At 48.9% G+C, this 14,281-nt stretch overlaps 1 protein-coding gene across 3 annotated transcripts in view; it reads right to left on the reverse strand.

The window, feature by feature from the left end:
* LOC135543374 (inositol polyphosphate-4-phosphatase type I A-like) overlaps positions 1–14,281 on the reverse strand; it is a 42,220-nt gene that overhangs the window by 11,997 nt on the left and 15,942 nt on the right. The window contains exons 2-17 of one of the 3 annotated variants that reach the window (XM_064970584.1): positions 10,895–11,110; positions 10,515–10,559; positions 10,309–10,427; positions 9,630–9,746; positions 9,303–9,382; positions 7,326–7,440; positions 7,084–7,174; positions 6,362–6,509; positions 6,069–6,199; positions 4,524–4,628; positions 4,334–4,442; positions 3,488–3,505; positions 2,443–2,629; positions 1,570–1,788; positions 711–855; positions 143–175 (exon numbers count right to left, since the gene is read on the reverse strand). In XM_064970584.1, the coding sequence (XP_064826656.1) occupies positions 143–175; positions 711–855; positions 1,570–1,788; positions 2,443–2,629; positions 3,488–3,505; positions 4,334–4,442; positions 4,524–4,628; positions 6,069–6,199; positions 6,362–6,509; positions 7,084–7,174; positions 7,326–7,440; positions 9,303–9,382; positions 9,630–9,746; positions 10,309–10,427; positions 10,515–10,559; positions 10,895–11,000 (1,768 nt within the window). In that variant the 5' untranslated portion in view covers positions 11,001–11,110. The remainder of the gene's footprint in view (positions 1–142; positions 176–710; positions 856–1,569; positions 1,789–2,442; positions 2,630–3,487; positions 3,506–4,333; positions 4,443–4,523; positions 4,629–6,068; positions 6,200–6,361; positions 6,510–7,083; positions 7,175–7,325; positions 7,441–9,302; positions 9,383–9,629; positions 9,747–10,308; positions 10,428–10,514; positions 10,560–10,894; positions 11,111–14,281) is intronic. The other 2 variants (XM_064970582.1, XM_064970583.1) reach the window with 2 other exon arrangements.

Genomic DNA, 14,281 nt, shown 5'->3' on the forward strand with positions numbered 1-14,281 from the left:
TCTGATAGGGGACTAGAAACAGAGGTGTCATACAGACGGTGATATATAGAGCTAGACGAAGCAGTGGCACTGAGCTGGGCTGCAGCTAGAAGCAGTCAGAGAGACAGGGGGACAGAAGCTGGGGAGAGGACAGAGCTCTTACCTGGGAAAGCCTCCTCGCCACTGGGGCTGCCATCTGGAAGGAGTGGAGGTGCCACATGCATGGTTAGGGAGCACCACCAGCAACATGGCAGACAGCACACAGTACAGTAAGCACATAATAAGCTAGATGGCTACAGTACGTATGCTGAGCTGGCACATAGGAGGCCACAGCAACGGGACTTTGGCTGGCCTCCAGAATACAACAAGCACTGACAGACCTACCTAACACAGAGAAAAATGAACCATTCACACATAGGAAATATACATCTTTGGAATGTTTAAGAAAAAAAAATACTGCACAAAAACAAGGTAGACCAATTCTAATAGGTTGAGATATGATGAATATGATAGCAGTATGATGAGAGGACAAATGTGCATGACAAAGCAAAAAAGCAAGTGAAGTGAAGTAAGAAAGGAAAGAAACCTACATGGGTTTTTGTCAGGGCTGGGTGGGAATGAGTCAGATTCAGGGTGGGAGGATGATGATGGGGAGGAAGGTAGTGATGATGAAGGCTCCTCCTGGGTCATGCATTCGGGGTTGATCCAGAACGCCCTGGTACTCTGGTTACCTTTCTTACTGCTGCCGCCCTGCTGGTGGCCTGGGGTAGTGTCCCCCTGGCTGCTGTCGCCGGGCAGACGGTCCTTCTGAAGGAGTTTGTCCACCCGCTGGATGATACACTCAAGACTCTTGTCTACATTTACCCACACCTTCTCCTGGGGGAGGGAATGAAGAGGGGAGGAGGAACACACAAGGGAAGTACAGTGTAGGGGAAGGGAGAGAAGGGTGGAAGAGAGGAGAGGAGGAACACAAAAGGGAAGTACAGTGTAGGGGAAGGGAGAGAAGGGTGGAAGGGAGGAGGGAATGAAGAGGGGAGGAGGAACACAAAAGGGAAGTACAGTGTAGGGGAAGGGAGAGAGGGGTGGAAGGGAGGAGGGAATGAAGAGGGGAGGAGGAACACAAAAGGGAAGTACAGTGTAGGGGAAGGGAGAGAAGGGTGGAAGGGAGGAGGGAATGAAGAGGGGAGGAGGAACACAAAAGGGAAGTACAGTGTAGAAGGGAGGAGGGAATGAAGAGGGGAGGAGGAACACAAAATGGAAGTACATTGTAGGGGAAGGGAGAGAAGGGTGGAAGGAGGAGGGAATGAAGAGGGGAGGAGGAACACAAAATGGAAGTACATTGTAGGGGAAGGGAGAGAAGGGTGGAAGAGAGGAGAGGGGAGGAGAGAATAAACAAAAGCCAATCAAATCTAGAGTTCCAGTCTAGACATCTGATGGACCAACAAACCAAACGAAAACACAACAAATTCCTCAGTAAACACACTGCTTTCTTCCTTACATACTGGAACTGGATTTAAGTGCTCCTAAACCACGAAGGCTAAACTGGAGTTGACCTGTGAACCCCTGAGCCCTGGTGACCCCTTGCCTTACCCACTCCTCCTCGTGCCAGTCGACGTGCAGCGAGGACCGGCTGTTGCATCCGCTCCACTTGGCCAGCAGCGTGTCCCGGTCGTTGCGCAGGACTACTTGATCGGTGGCGTCGGCGGAGGGTGATTCCTTGGAGGCGATGTACTCGGGGCGTGCCGCGTTCAGCCCCTGGATGGCTGAGGCCAGCAGTTTGCAGTCGCACTCAGTCACCAGCTGGCGAGTCTGAAGGTAAAGGTCATACGAACCACACAGCGGGAATTGAGCCAAACATGAGAGGCAGTTCTGTATTCTCTTCCGTCCACATGATGACAAATTCAATTGGTAAAATGATTTATTAATCTCTTTGGGTTTATGACTGAAGACAAAATACACACTCCAAAGGTCAATAAAACAACAAACAGACCTGGTACCAGGCCAGGGGCTCCCCTTCCCCAACAGACCTGGTACCAGGCTAGGGGCTCTCCTTCCACAACAGACCTGGTACCAGACTAGGGGCTCTCCTTCCAAAACAGACCTGGTACCAGGCCAGGGGCTCTCCTTCCACAACAGACCTGGTACCAGACTAGGGGCTCTCCTTCCACAACAGACCTGGTACCAGGCCAGGGGCTCTCCTTCCAAAACAGACCTGGTACCAGGCCAGGGGCTCTCCTTCCACAACAGACCTGGTACCAGGCCAGGGGCTCTCCTTCCACAACAGACCTGGTACCAGACTAGGGGCTCTCCTTCCACAACAGACCTGGTACCAGGCCAGGGGCTCTCCTTCCAAAACAGACCTGGTACCAGGCCAGGGGCTCTCCTTCCAAAACAGACCTGGTACCAGGCCAGGGGCTCTCCTTCCACAACAGACCTGGTACCAGACTAGAGGCTTTCCCTCACCTTATCAGCCAGGATGGCAAGGGTCTTCTCCAGACCGTTGGCAGAGCGGTCCTTGGCGGCCCGGGACAGCCTCTCAGCATAGTAGCTGACCTGGGTCTTCAGGGTGTTGATGTGGGAGATGATCTCCTTGGCCCGGACAATGTCCTGGGGGACGTACACTATAGACTGACAGCTGGACAGGGCACTGCTGCAGGGACAGACAGGGTGGGGTGTTAAGAGAACACAGCATTTACCCTGAGTCACTCATACAGTAGTCACAGACACAGAGACAGTAGTCACAGACACAGAGACAGTAGTCACAGACACAGAGACAGTAGTCACAGACACGTAGACACAGAGACAGTAGTCACAGACAGTAGTCACAGACACACAGACAGTAGTCACAGACAGTAGACAGAGACAGTAGACAGAGACAGTAGACGCAGATGTGTAGACAAAGATGGTAAGAGCACACACAGGAACGTGAGACTGAATGTGCATTGCATTCTGGGAACTGAACTGAAGGAGATTGTTGCAGAAATACATTCTCTCACACTGCTTGACAGATTACACACCTGGCTGCATACAATACATATCTGAATAATTCAACTCTGCTAGAATATTCTACTCTGCAGGTCTGGGACTGAGGTGAGCATCCACATCTGCATGCACAAGCCTGTTCCTCACCTGGAACACAGACAACACTATCTAGACATAGAACCACAGATGTTCAGAGTGAGGCAGACTGTTTAAGATGTAGAATGTACAATGCTATTGTTATGGATCTGTCAGTCTCTGTAGTTCTATGCCTCAAACCCCATAGCAAGCGCTCTACTGTAGATCACCCTCTGTCCATATACAGTAGCTTACGATGGTACTCACAGGCAGCCATTGTGGATTCACACTTACAGTGGTGAAACACAGGTAGGTGACTGAGTGACTCAGCCTTACAGCTAAACAACAAACTCAGTGACGGCGAACAAACAATTATTTCCGTGCAGAAAGAACCAAACAGTGGGGAGAATAAAATGACTAAAGAACAGAATCAGAGTACATAGGAACTCACCATTCTTCCTCATAAACGCTGATTAGAAAATAAAGATGCAATTGGAAAAAATTAAAAAGCCAGAAAACTGAAAATGTCTTTGAAATATAATTAAGGTGTCTTTGAAATATAATTAAGGGGAAATGCCAAGGCTAAAAGCAGCATAGCATGTAGTGTATAATGAGAAAACAGACAGGAAGTCGGCCGTCAAAATACGGATCATGCAGTAGCACAGGAACAAGGGAAAACAGACATGCAGTAGCACAGGAACAAGGGAAAACAGACATGCAGTAGCACAGGAACAAGGGAAAACAGACATGCAGTAGCACAGGAACAAGGGAAAACAGACATGCAGTAGCACAGGAACAAGGGATAAACAGACGTACATGGATTTGATAAATGAAGCATTGCATTTGACAGTATGTTGTGGGGTATCATTCATTAACCACATAAATAATATCATTCTCAGGATGTGATTCTCAACTGTATAATGACGTTAATGTTTCGACAAAAGCAGTGGTTTGTGTTTAATGCAGGTATTCATTCTGCCTAATGGTTATAACCTGTTAAAACGCCGTAAACATGTTGATGCAGTCCAACGTTCCAATACCATTTTAAAAGGGGATGGGGAGAGATACAAGGGTGTTTCTCTACCAAAAACAGACTTCGGATTCACTTGATTAGAAATGTGTCCGTTAAAAACAAGACTTAAAAAGCCAAGCCCACACACAGCCAGATAATCAGTCAGTCAGTAGTGTTGTTAGCTGAAAAAATGTGTTGCATTCGCAGCAAGAAGGATACACCTAATACAAAGGTCTAACCAAGGTTCTACCCCGGTTCCACCTCTTTGTGAGGTTCTGTACTCACTGTTTCTTGGCCTCCTCGAACTTGGTGATTTGCTTGCGCAGGCCGCTGTTCTTGAAGCCCTGGTAGTGGGCGGCGGGAGCCCCGATAGTCACCACGTCATACGTGTGGTCTGGGGGAACATAACTATTAAGGCCAAAGTGGAGAGCTGCATGAACATCCAGGGGGGAACAGGGAATGGGGCTCAGCTCACCAAAGCCAGACTCGTCCTGCACCCTCATCCTCTGGACATGAAGGTTGGTGGGTATGAACTCCAGCTTCCTCTCTGCCTTCAGGTTACTGGCCTTGAATGATGGACCTGGAGGAAAGACCAGACAAAAGAGAGGGGTGGAATAGACAGAGTAGGATTCTCATGTTAAACCACAACAAACCAAGCACCTTCGACATAGTTATCTGAGGCTGAAATAAGTTAGTGTGTTACTTGTAGTCGTGTGTGTGTGTACTGTACTAACCCTTGTAGTTGGTGAGGTCAGAGAGAGTCTCCTGGTAGTCGTGTGTGTGTGTGTGTGTACTGTACTAACCCTTGTAGTTGGTGAGGTCAGAGAGAGTCTCCTGGTAGTCGTGTGTGTGTGTGTGTGTACAGTACTAACCCTTGTAGTTGGTGAGGTCAGAGAGAGTCTCCTGGTAGTCGTGTGTGTGTGTGTGTGTACAGTACTAACCCTTGTAGTTGGTGAGGTCAGAGAGAGTCTCCTGGTAGTCGTGTGTGTGTGTGTGTGTACAGTACTAACCCTTGTAGTTGGTGAGGTCAGAGAGAGTCTCCTGGTAGTCGTGTGTGTGTGTGTGTGTACAGTACTAACCCTTGTAGTTGGTGAGGTCAGAGAGAGTCTCCTGGTAGTCGTGTGTGTGTGTGTGTGTACAGTACTAACCCTTGTAGTTGGTGAGGTCAGAGAGTCTCCTGGTAGTCGTGTGTGTGTGTGTGTGTACAGTACTAACCCTTGTAGTTGGTGAGGTGAGTCTCCTGGTAGTCGTGTGTGTGTGTGTGTGTACTGTACTAACCCTTGTAGTTGGTGAGGAGAGAGTCTCCTGGTAGTCGTGTGTGTGTGTGTGTGTACAGTACTAACCCTTGTAGTTGGTGAGGTCAGAGAGAGTCTCCTGGTAGTCGTGTGTGTGTGTGTGTGTACTGTACTAACCCTTGTAGTTGGTGAGGTCAGAGAGTCTCCTGGTAGTCGTGTGTGTGTGTGTGTGTGTACTGTACTAACCCTTGTAGTTGGTGAGGTCAGAGAGAGTCTCCTGGTAGTCGTGTGTGTGTGTGTGTAGTACTAACCCTTGTAGTTGGTGTACTAACCCTTGTAGTTGGTGAGGTGTGTGTGTGTACTGTACTAACCCTTGTAGTTGGTGAGGTCAGAGAGAGTCTCCTGGTAGTCGTGTGTGTGTGTGTGTGACTGTACTAACCCTTGTAGTTGGTGAGGTCAGAGAGAGTCTCCTGGTAGTCGTGTGTGTGTGTGTGTGTACTGTACTAACCCTTGTTGGTGAGGTCAGAGAGAGTCTCCTGGTAGTCGTGTGTGTGTGTGTGTGTACAGTACTAACCCTTGTAGTTGGTGAGGTCAGAGAGAGTCTCCTGGTAGTCGTGTGTGTGTGTGTGTGTACAGTACTAACCCTTGTAGTTGGTGAGGTCAGAGAGAGTCTCCTGGTAGTCGTGTGTGTGTGTGTGTGTGTACTGTACTAACCCTTGTAGTTGGTGAGGTCAGAGAGAGTCTCCTGGTAGTCGTGTGTGTGTGTGTGTGTGTACAGTACTAACCCTTGTAGTTGGTGAGGTCAGAGAGAGTCTCCTGGTACGTGAGGATGATGTTCTGGTACTGAGTGACTATCTGTCGTCGTAGGTTCTCCCAGCATGGTGACAACTCCCCCAGCTCCTCCAGCTCACAAACCCTGAAAACACGTCAAACACACACACTTTGGCAACTTAGGAATTAAATTATATTTTATTAATGTACACTCAATTAACAAATCCCTGGACACTGTCACAAATGTGCATGTCGGTGTGTGTATATGTCTCTGTGTGTGTGTGTGTGACAATGTGTAGTAGTGTACCTGACAGCGTCCTCCTCCAGCAGTAGTTTGACATACTGTCTGGGGATGTTGAGAGACAACACACTTTCAGCCATCTGTTCTAGCACCCGCAGGTGGTGACCGTCCGTGGTGGGGAAACGGTACATTCTGGACATGGTGCCTCCAAACACTGAGAAAACACACACACACACGGAAAATGCTCAACATCATCTAACACAATCTCTGAATCATTTATTTTGCTCCACAGGTCAAGTAATAAATGATAAAGGACCTGCATATTTCAAAAGGTCATATTTTGTCTCTGTGATGATTTAAAGTGTAAGAGGAGCATGTGAAAAACGATTTCCTTCCCAGAGGACAATAAGCCATTCCACTGTATACAGATGTCTGTCCAGACACACACACATCAGAGTGGTGACTAAGAAAAGCAACACTCTCTCACTGAGCGTACGGGTAATGACATTACTCAGTGAAACCTGCTAACATCCAGCCATGAGGGACGGATCGGATGGATGTCCAATCAAATCATTTAGAGCCGCAGAAATCATTTTTAGAACAGAATCACATTAGGTGAAATGTTACGGAAGATGATACAGAACTGCATTCGTCTCAGGTGACACTTGTGAATTATTGTGTCCTGCTTACAAAGCGTCTCAGTGGGGAGACAGGCTCTTCTACAGGGCTTTGGTAGAGGTGGTGCCAGTGGGCTGAGATAATGGGACAGACCCAGCTGTCCCTCCTACCTGATGTCAGCAGGGTGTCTTTGCATAAAGATGCATATTTGGCTCTGACACCCATGGATTCGGTCAGGCTCTCATCCACTGGAAGCACGGTCTGTGGCACACAGGGATAGAAGAGTCACATATGCAGGATGCACGCACGCATGCACACACACACACACAACCCTGGCCACGGTCTCGCAGGTCACGGGTGTCTGACATTTGGTGTCAGCGGTAGGGATCCTGCGGAAGTCTCAGAAGCTCACCCTGCCGTTGATGGCGTCTGGTAACCTGGCAACAGGCAGAGTCCTCTGATCCCTCTTCTCCTCTATCTGCCAGGCAATGATGGTGATGTTCCCCACGTGCTTGTTCTCTGCAGATCTGTTCATCAATAACACACACCAATAGGGCTGTCAACGGCATCCCCCAGGAACACACAGTCTACAGTCAGCAACGATCAAACAGCAGAAAACTATGACAGACCCAAAACAATCTAGCTGAAAAATGTATAGGCTTCATATTTACATTACTATGGAGCCATTCACTTAAGCATCCTCATCTGTTCTAAGACAATAATCCTTTGGGTGTTTACATTTGACCCATTTCACAAATGTACAAGAATATATTTTACATGTGTGAATTAGATTTTTTTTTTCTCCCATATCCCAACTCCTCCTGAGACCCACCTCACAGAGTGGGGTCACGGGCAGGGTCATTGGTAACTCAAGAATGAAACAGGATTAGTGAGCGTTGGCAGCAAGAAGGACACCTGATACAACAGCAACCTTGGAACAATTAGGGTTAAGTGCCTTGCTCAAGGGCACATAGATTTTGTTTTACCTTGCCGGCTCGGGTTACTGGCACAGCGCTCCAACCACTAGGCTACCTGTCGCCTTACCAAAGGCATGGCATATTTTATTTTACCTTTATTTAACTGGGCAAGTCAGTGAAGAACAAATTCTTATTTTACCACGACGGCCTACCCCGGCGACGCCGGGCCAATTGTGCGCCACCCTATGGGACTCCCAATCACGGCCTACTGTGCTAGAGCCTGGATTCGAACCAGGGTGTCTGTAGTGACACACCTAGCACTGAGATGCAGAACACCACCCCACTCGGGAGCAATATGAAGATAATTATAGTCACATACGAATCCTGTCTGATCAGATAGGTGTTTATGGTAGACACATGACTGTCAGGGTCAGGTGTAACCTGAGTCTCTCCTACCCCGGGGTCAGGTGTAACCTGAGTCTCTCCTACCCCGGGGTCAGGTGTAACCTGAGTCTCTCCTACCCCGGGGTCAGGTGTAACCTGAGTCTCTCCTACCCCGGGGTCAGGTGTAACCTGAGTCTCTCCTACCCCGGGGTCAGGTGTAACCTGAGTCTCTCCTACCCGGGGTCAGGTGTAACCTGACCCGGGGTCAGGTGTAACCTGAGTCTCTCCTACCCCGGGGTCAGGTGTAACCTGAGTCTCTCCTACCCCGGGGTCAGGTGTAACCTGAGTCTCTCCTACCCCAGGGTCAGGTGTAACCTGAGTCTCTCCTACCCCGGGGTCTCCTGACCCCAGGGTCAGGTGTAACCTGAGTCTCTCCTACCCCAGGGTCAGGTGTAACCTGAGTCTCTCCTACCCCAGGGTCAGGTGTAACCTGAGTCTCTCCTACCCCAGGGTCAGGTGTAACCTGAGTCTCTCCTACCCCAGGGTCAGGTGTAACCTGAGTCTCTCCTACCCCAGGGTCAGGTGTAACCTGAGTCTCTCCTACCCCAGGGTCAGGTGTAACCTGAGTCTCTCCTACCCCAGGGTCAGGTGTAACCTGAGTCTCTCCTACCCCAGGGTCAGGGTCAGGTGTAACCTGAGTCTCTCCTACCCCAGGGTCAGGTGTAACCTGAGTCTCTCCTACCTCAGGGTCAGGTGTAACCTGAGTCTCTCCTACCTCAGGGTCAGGTGTAACCTGAGTCTCTCCTACCTCAGGGTCAGGTGTAACCTGAGTCTCTCCTACCTCAGGGTCAGGTGTAACCTGAGTCTCTCCTACCTCAGGGTCAGGTGTAACCTGAGTCTCTCCTACCTCAGGGTCAGGTGTAACCAGGGTCAGGTGTAACCTGAGTCTCTCCTACCTCAGGGTCAGGTGTAACCTGAGTCTCTCCTACCTCAGGGTCAGGTGTAACCTGAGTCTCTCCTACCCCAGGGTCAGGTGTAACCTGAGTCTCTCCTACCCCAGGGTCAGGTGTAACCTGAGTCTCTCCTACCTCAGGGTCAGGTGTAACCTGTGGTTCTTCTCCTGCAGCAACTCCTTCACAGGAAACAGAGCTGAGCCCAATAAATACATCTAGGTCAGGAGAAAGAGAGAAAGCGAGAGAATAAAAAGAGAGAAAACGAGGGAGAGAACAAGGGAGGGAGGGAGCGAGAGAGAAAGGATACAGAGACAGACGTCGAAGAAAACAACACTCCCAAGGTGGCTGGTGAGGGAAGGGAGGTGATGAGAGGAATGGGACTGACCTAGTAGTTTATTATCTGATGGGAGCAGGACATATTACTCTGTGTTTTAATGTCATCTTATCTAATATTCTACCCACCGTGCCCTGAGAGCGGTCCTTGACGTCGTACACAGACAGCTTGACCTGCGTCTGCTGGTTGATCAGAGAGTCCTGGAAGAAGGCTATGCTGCTCAGGAATATAGGGTTATTGGTGCCCTGTAGGGGGAAGCAATCAATCCATGAAGCTCTCATTGTTGCTTCATCTAAACTGTACACATACAGAAAGATATTAGTTAACAACATTCTAAAATCATGTTTTATTGTCACATACACCAGATAGGTGCAGTAGATTGTGTTGTTTTACAGGGCCAGCCATAGTAGTACGGCGCCCCTGGAGAAAATTGGGGTTAAGTGCCTTGCTCAAAGGCACATGGACAGATTCTTCACCTTGTCGGCTCGGGTATTCAAACCAGCGACCTTTCAGTTCCTGGTTCAAACCTTGAACCGCTAGGCTACCTGCCGGATAACAACATCCTACAATCATATAGTAACACAACAGAGCAGTGCAATGGACGGCCCCAGGGGGCAGAGGGACGACGGCCCCAGGGGGCAGAGGGACGACAGCCCCAGGGGGCAGAGGGACGACTGCCCCAGGGGGCAGACGGCCCCAGGGGGCAGAGGGACGACGGCCCCAGGGGGCAGAGGGACGACGGCCCCAGGGGGCAGAGGGACGACGGCCCCAGGGGGCAGATGGACGACGGATGATGGTCTGTCTCACCTCGATGATCTCCGTCTGGGCGTGTTTGGTCCAGAAGGCCTGGGGAGGGGTGGTGCAGCTGACTGCCACAAAGCTGTTGGGTTTCCGCTCCAGAGCTGGGGTCACCAACTCATTACAGGCTGGGGAGGGAGGGACACAGCACGTTGGAACGCACGGAACAATAATTGAAAGACAAATTCCTATAGAAGTTAATTTACTGTACTCACCCACACTGAACTCTAGAACAGGCTCATCTGGATCCTGGCTGTTCCCTACAAAACAGCAAAGTAGCATTAACTCATACAAGTCATTTTCCACTAATTCAGTTGGCAGAAATGAAAGGACCACAGTGATAAACATGTTGGTGTACCTTGATATACAGACTGGATCAACAGGATGTGTACAAGGCAGGAAGTAATTCCATTACCAATTGTTCAGCACATGGTCTCTCATTATTGTTTGTTTCCTTGATATACAGACTGGATCAACAGGATGTGTACAAGGCAGGAAGTCATTCCATTACCAATTGTTCATCACATGGTCTCTCATATTGTTTGTTTCCTTGATATAGTCTGTGTCCAACACACAACCCTTTCTCCATTCTCACCTGCGAGTGCCAGGCCGATCATCTCAGAGGAGAGGTCAAAGGTGTTGGCCCGGTACACTGACCAGGGTCTCTGGTGGCGGGGGCTACGCTCTCTAACCTCCGACATCCTGATCCTGCTGGCCTTCTCCAGGGGGGAGGAGAGGCACGGGTGATGGTGAGAACACACCCCCTTGTACTGAGCCACTCCACGGCCCCACCTGGGCCTTCCTCTACAAGCTGAGAGAAGGAGGGAGAGATAGGGAGAAAGAGGGACAATGACAAACATAAGGGACCACACCAACTATACGCCCAGTCACATCTCCACTCTGACCATTGTTTCCCTCTCTCTTTTCCCTCTCTGTACCCCCCCCTCCCCCCTTCACCTTCTCCGCTCACATATTCACTTTTGGTGCAGGAGCACTGCAGGCTGTGGAGGTGGCTGGACTCCCAGAGGAGAGGCTAGTCCACACAGAAAGAGAGAGAGGGCTGGATGGAAATATATAGAGAGAGACAGGGATGGAGGGACATCAGAGAGAGCAGCACGTGTCTGTGAACATGCAGTTAGACATCATTACTCTGCTTCAGCAGCATCCCCAGGGCACTGCATCCATCTCTCTGCTGCACAATCTGCTCTCAACCGCATCTGACAAATTAGATTATGTGTGTGTGTGTGTGTGTGTGTGCGTGTGTGTGCACTGTTCCTCAGTGTGTGTCTGACTGGGTCTGACTGTCTAGCAAGGCTTTCGTCCATGGAATCCTAAATTCAGAGTTTTGATACAGTGGATGCATGGTCTTTGTTTGGGCACAAAGTGTAGAGCATGAAGTAAACACAGACTGTCCTTTAGCCTGCCAGCAGACAGGAACCAGCTCTGAATACGACAATGTTATTTGTCCTGTTTACACAATGGTCTCCCGTCATTTCAAAACTGTTGCTTACAATTTCAAGGGGAACTTTATCACATTAATTCAGAGAGAAGCCGCGATGGAGGTGGTGTCAAATTGCACATATTTCAACCCTCAAGTCATCAGTTAATTGATAGAAAAGAGGAACTGAGAATTATAAAATGTATAATCTTAAATAATGGCATCATACAGTGCCTTCAGAAAGTATTCAGACCCCTTGACTTTTTCCACACTGTTACGCAACAGCCTTATTCTAAAATGTATACAATATTTTAGTCCCATCAATCTACACACAACACCCCATAATGACAAAGTGAAAAGGTTTTGATTTTTCAAAAAAAAAAAAAAAAAATTATATATATATATATATATATATATATATATATATGGAAAGGCACAAACCTATCTATATAGTGCATGTCAGAGCAAAAACCAAGCCAAGAGGTTAAAGGAATTGTCCGTAGATATCCGAGACGGGATTGTGTCCAGGCACAAATCTGGGGAAGGGTATCAAAACATTTCTGTAACATTGAAGGTCCCAAAGAACCCAGTGGCCTCCATCATTCTTAAATGGAAGAAGTTTGGAACCGCCAAGACTCTTCCTAGAGCAGGCCCCCAGGCCAAACTGAGCAATCGGGGGAGAAGGGCCTTGGTCAGGGAGGTGACCAAGAACCCTATGTTGTCACACTTACAGAGCTCCACAGTTCCTCTGTGGAGATGGGAGAACCTTCCAGAAGGACAGCCATCTCTGCAGCACTCCTCCAAATCAGGCCTTTATGGTAGAGTGGCCAGACGGAAGCCAATCCTCAGTAATAGGAACATGACAGCCCACTTGGAGTTTGCCAAAAGGCACCTAAAGGACTCTCAGACCATGAGAAACAAGAGTCTTTGGTCTGATGAAACCAGGATTGAACTATTTGGCCTGAATGCCAAGCCTCAAGTCTGGAAGAAACCTGGCCCCATCCCTACGGTGAAGCATGGTGGCAGCATCATGCTTTGGGGATGTTCTTCAGCGGCAGGGACTGGGAGACTAGTCAGGACCAAGGGGAAGATGAACGGAGCAAAAGTACTGAGATGTCCTGAGCGTGCTGGAGCAGGTTCTCAGATTGGGGCGAAGGTTCACCTTCCAACAGGACAACGACCCTAAGCACACAGTCAAGACAACGCAGGAGTGGCTCTGAATGTCCTTGAGTGGCCCAGCCAGATCCCGGACTTAAACCAGATCGAACATCCCTGAGAATAGCTGTGCAGCAAATGCACTGTATAAGCTGCCATCAACTGAAGAAGGGTCTGAATAGGCATAAATGGAGCAACTTGTGCCCTTCACGCAAAATAACAATGAGTGGTGACACGTTTTTCTCAATGTTGAACTGACACTTTCATATCAGTGATGCCTATTCCAAATAGAGCACATTTCTGCTCTCACTCTTCATCACAAAACCATCCAATGTCCCTCCCACTCCTCATCCTCTCCCCACACCCCCCCCCTCAGGGGACATAGTTCATCCAGGGAAGGCCCTCAGCCATTGGCCAGTTAGCCCAGGAACCAGGTCTCTCCTCAAACAGGAACAATTAGCCCATTTACACTGAGGCTGGGGGTAGTAAACCAGCCCTGGTCTACTTAACAGCTTCAATAGAGATCCACACTCTATTTCTGTCACTGTTAACAGCTGGAGTATAGTAGCTAGCAACAGCCCATAGCACCAGGGCTAGAACACCTCAGAGAGACTAGGTCAGGCAAGGAGGAAAAGGTCAGAGCTGCTTGCTTTCACATACGTCTATTGACAATACCCAGCTTAGTCAAGATGATCAACACTGCCTGGATGTACCGTATAAACAAAACCACTTTTCAAGGTTCCGTTGAACGCTTTGTTCCTCTGTGATACCACAAGTCCACTGCTGTGTTAAATGACAAGTGTTGGGCTGATATGTAGGGCATCCTTTATGCAGAGAGCCTTTCAAGCATTCATGTGGACTTTCCCAGAGATTCAGCTGTGGCGAGATAATACAAACAGCAGGATATTTTTCTAAGGATTCTGATGGAACCACTCCTTCATCTGCCCCCTATTGTCTCCATGGTAACAAGTGCGCTCTTCAAAGTATCACTCTGGGCCTTGCTCAATGAAACACATTGACCAGGTTTCCTGAAGAAAAAGGTTGACTTATTTAGTTGGACTGGAATGACAGACATGGCAGAAGGGTTAGTCATCAGCTTGACTGGAAGGCACATTACTGTGTGTTATGATGATGATGATGATGATGATGAGTAGGAGCAGAAGGATAAGGACATCCTGCTAGCTTAATGATGTCTGCTCTGATCAAGTAGATAAACTTCCCCTGCAGGTAAACATTCATCCCTAGCTTAATGAGGTCAGTGTAAACTTCCCCTGCAGGCCAGTGTTTCTCCTAGGTTACATCAAGGACATCCTGCTAGCTTAATGATGTCTGCTCTGATCAAGTAGGTAAACTTCCCCTGCAGGCCAGTGTTTCTCCTAGGTTACATCA

Source organism: Oncorhynchus masou, chromosome 7, assembly GCF_036934945.1.
Source record: "Oncorhynchus masou masou isolate Uvic2021 chromosome 7, UVic_Omas_1.1, whole genome shotgun sequence".
Taxonomy (NCBI): Eukaryota; Metazoa; Chordata; class Actinopteri; order Salmoniformes; family Salmonidae; genus Oncorhynchus; species Oncorhynchus masou.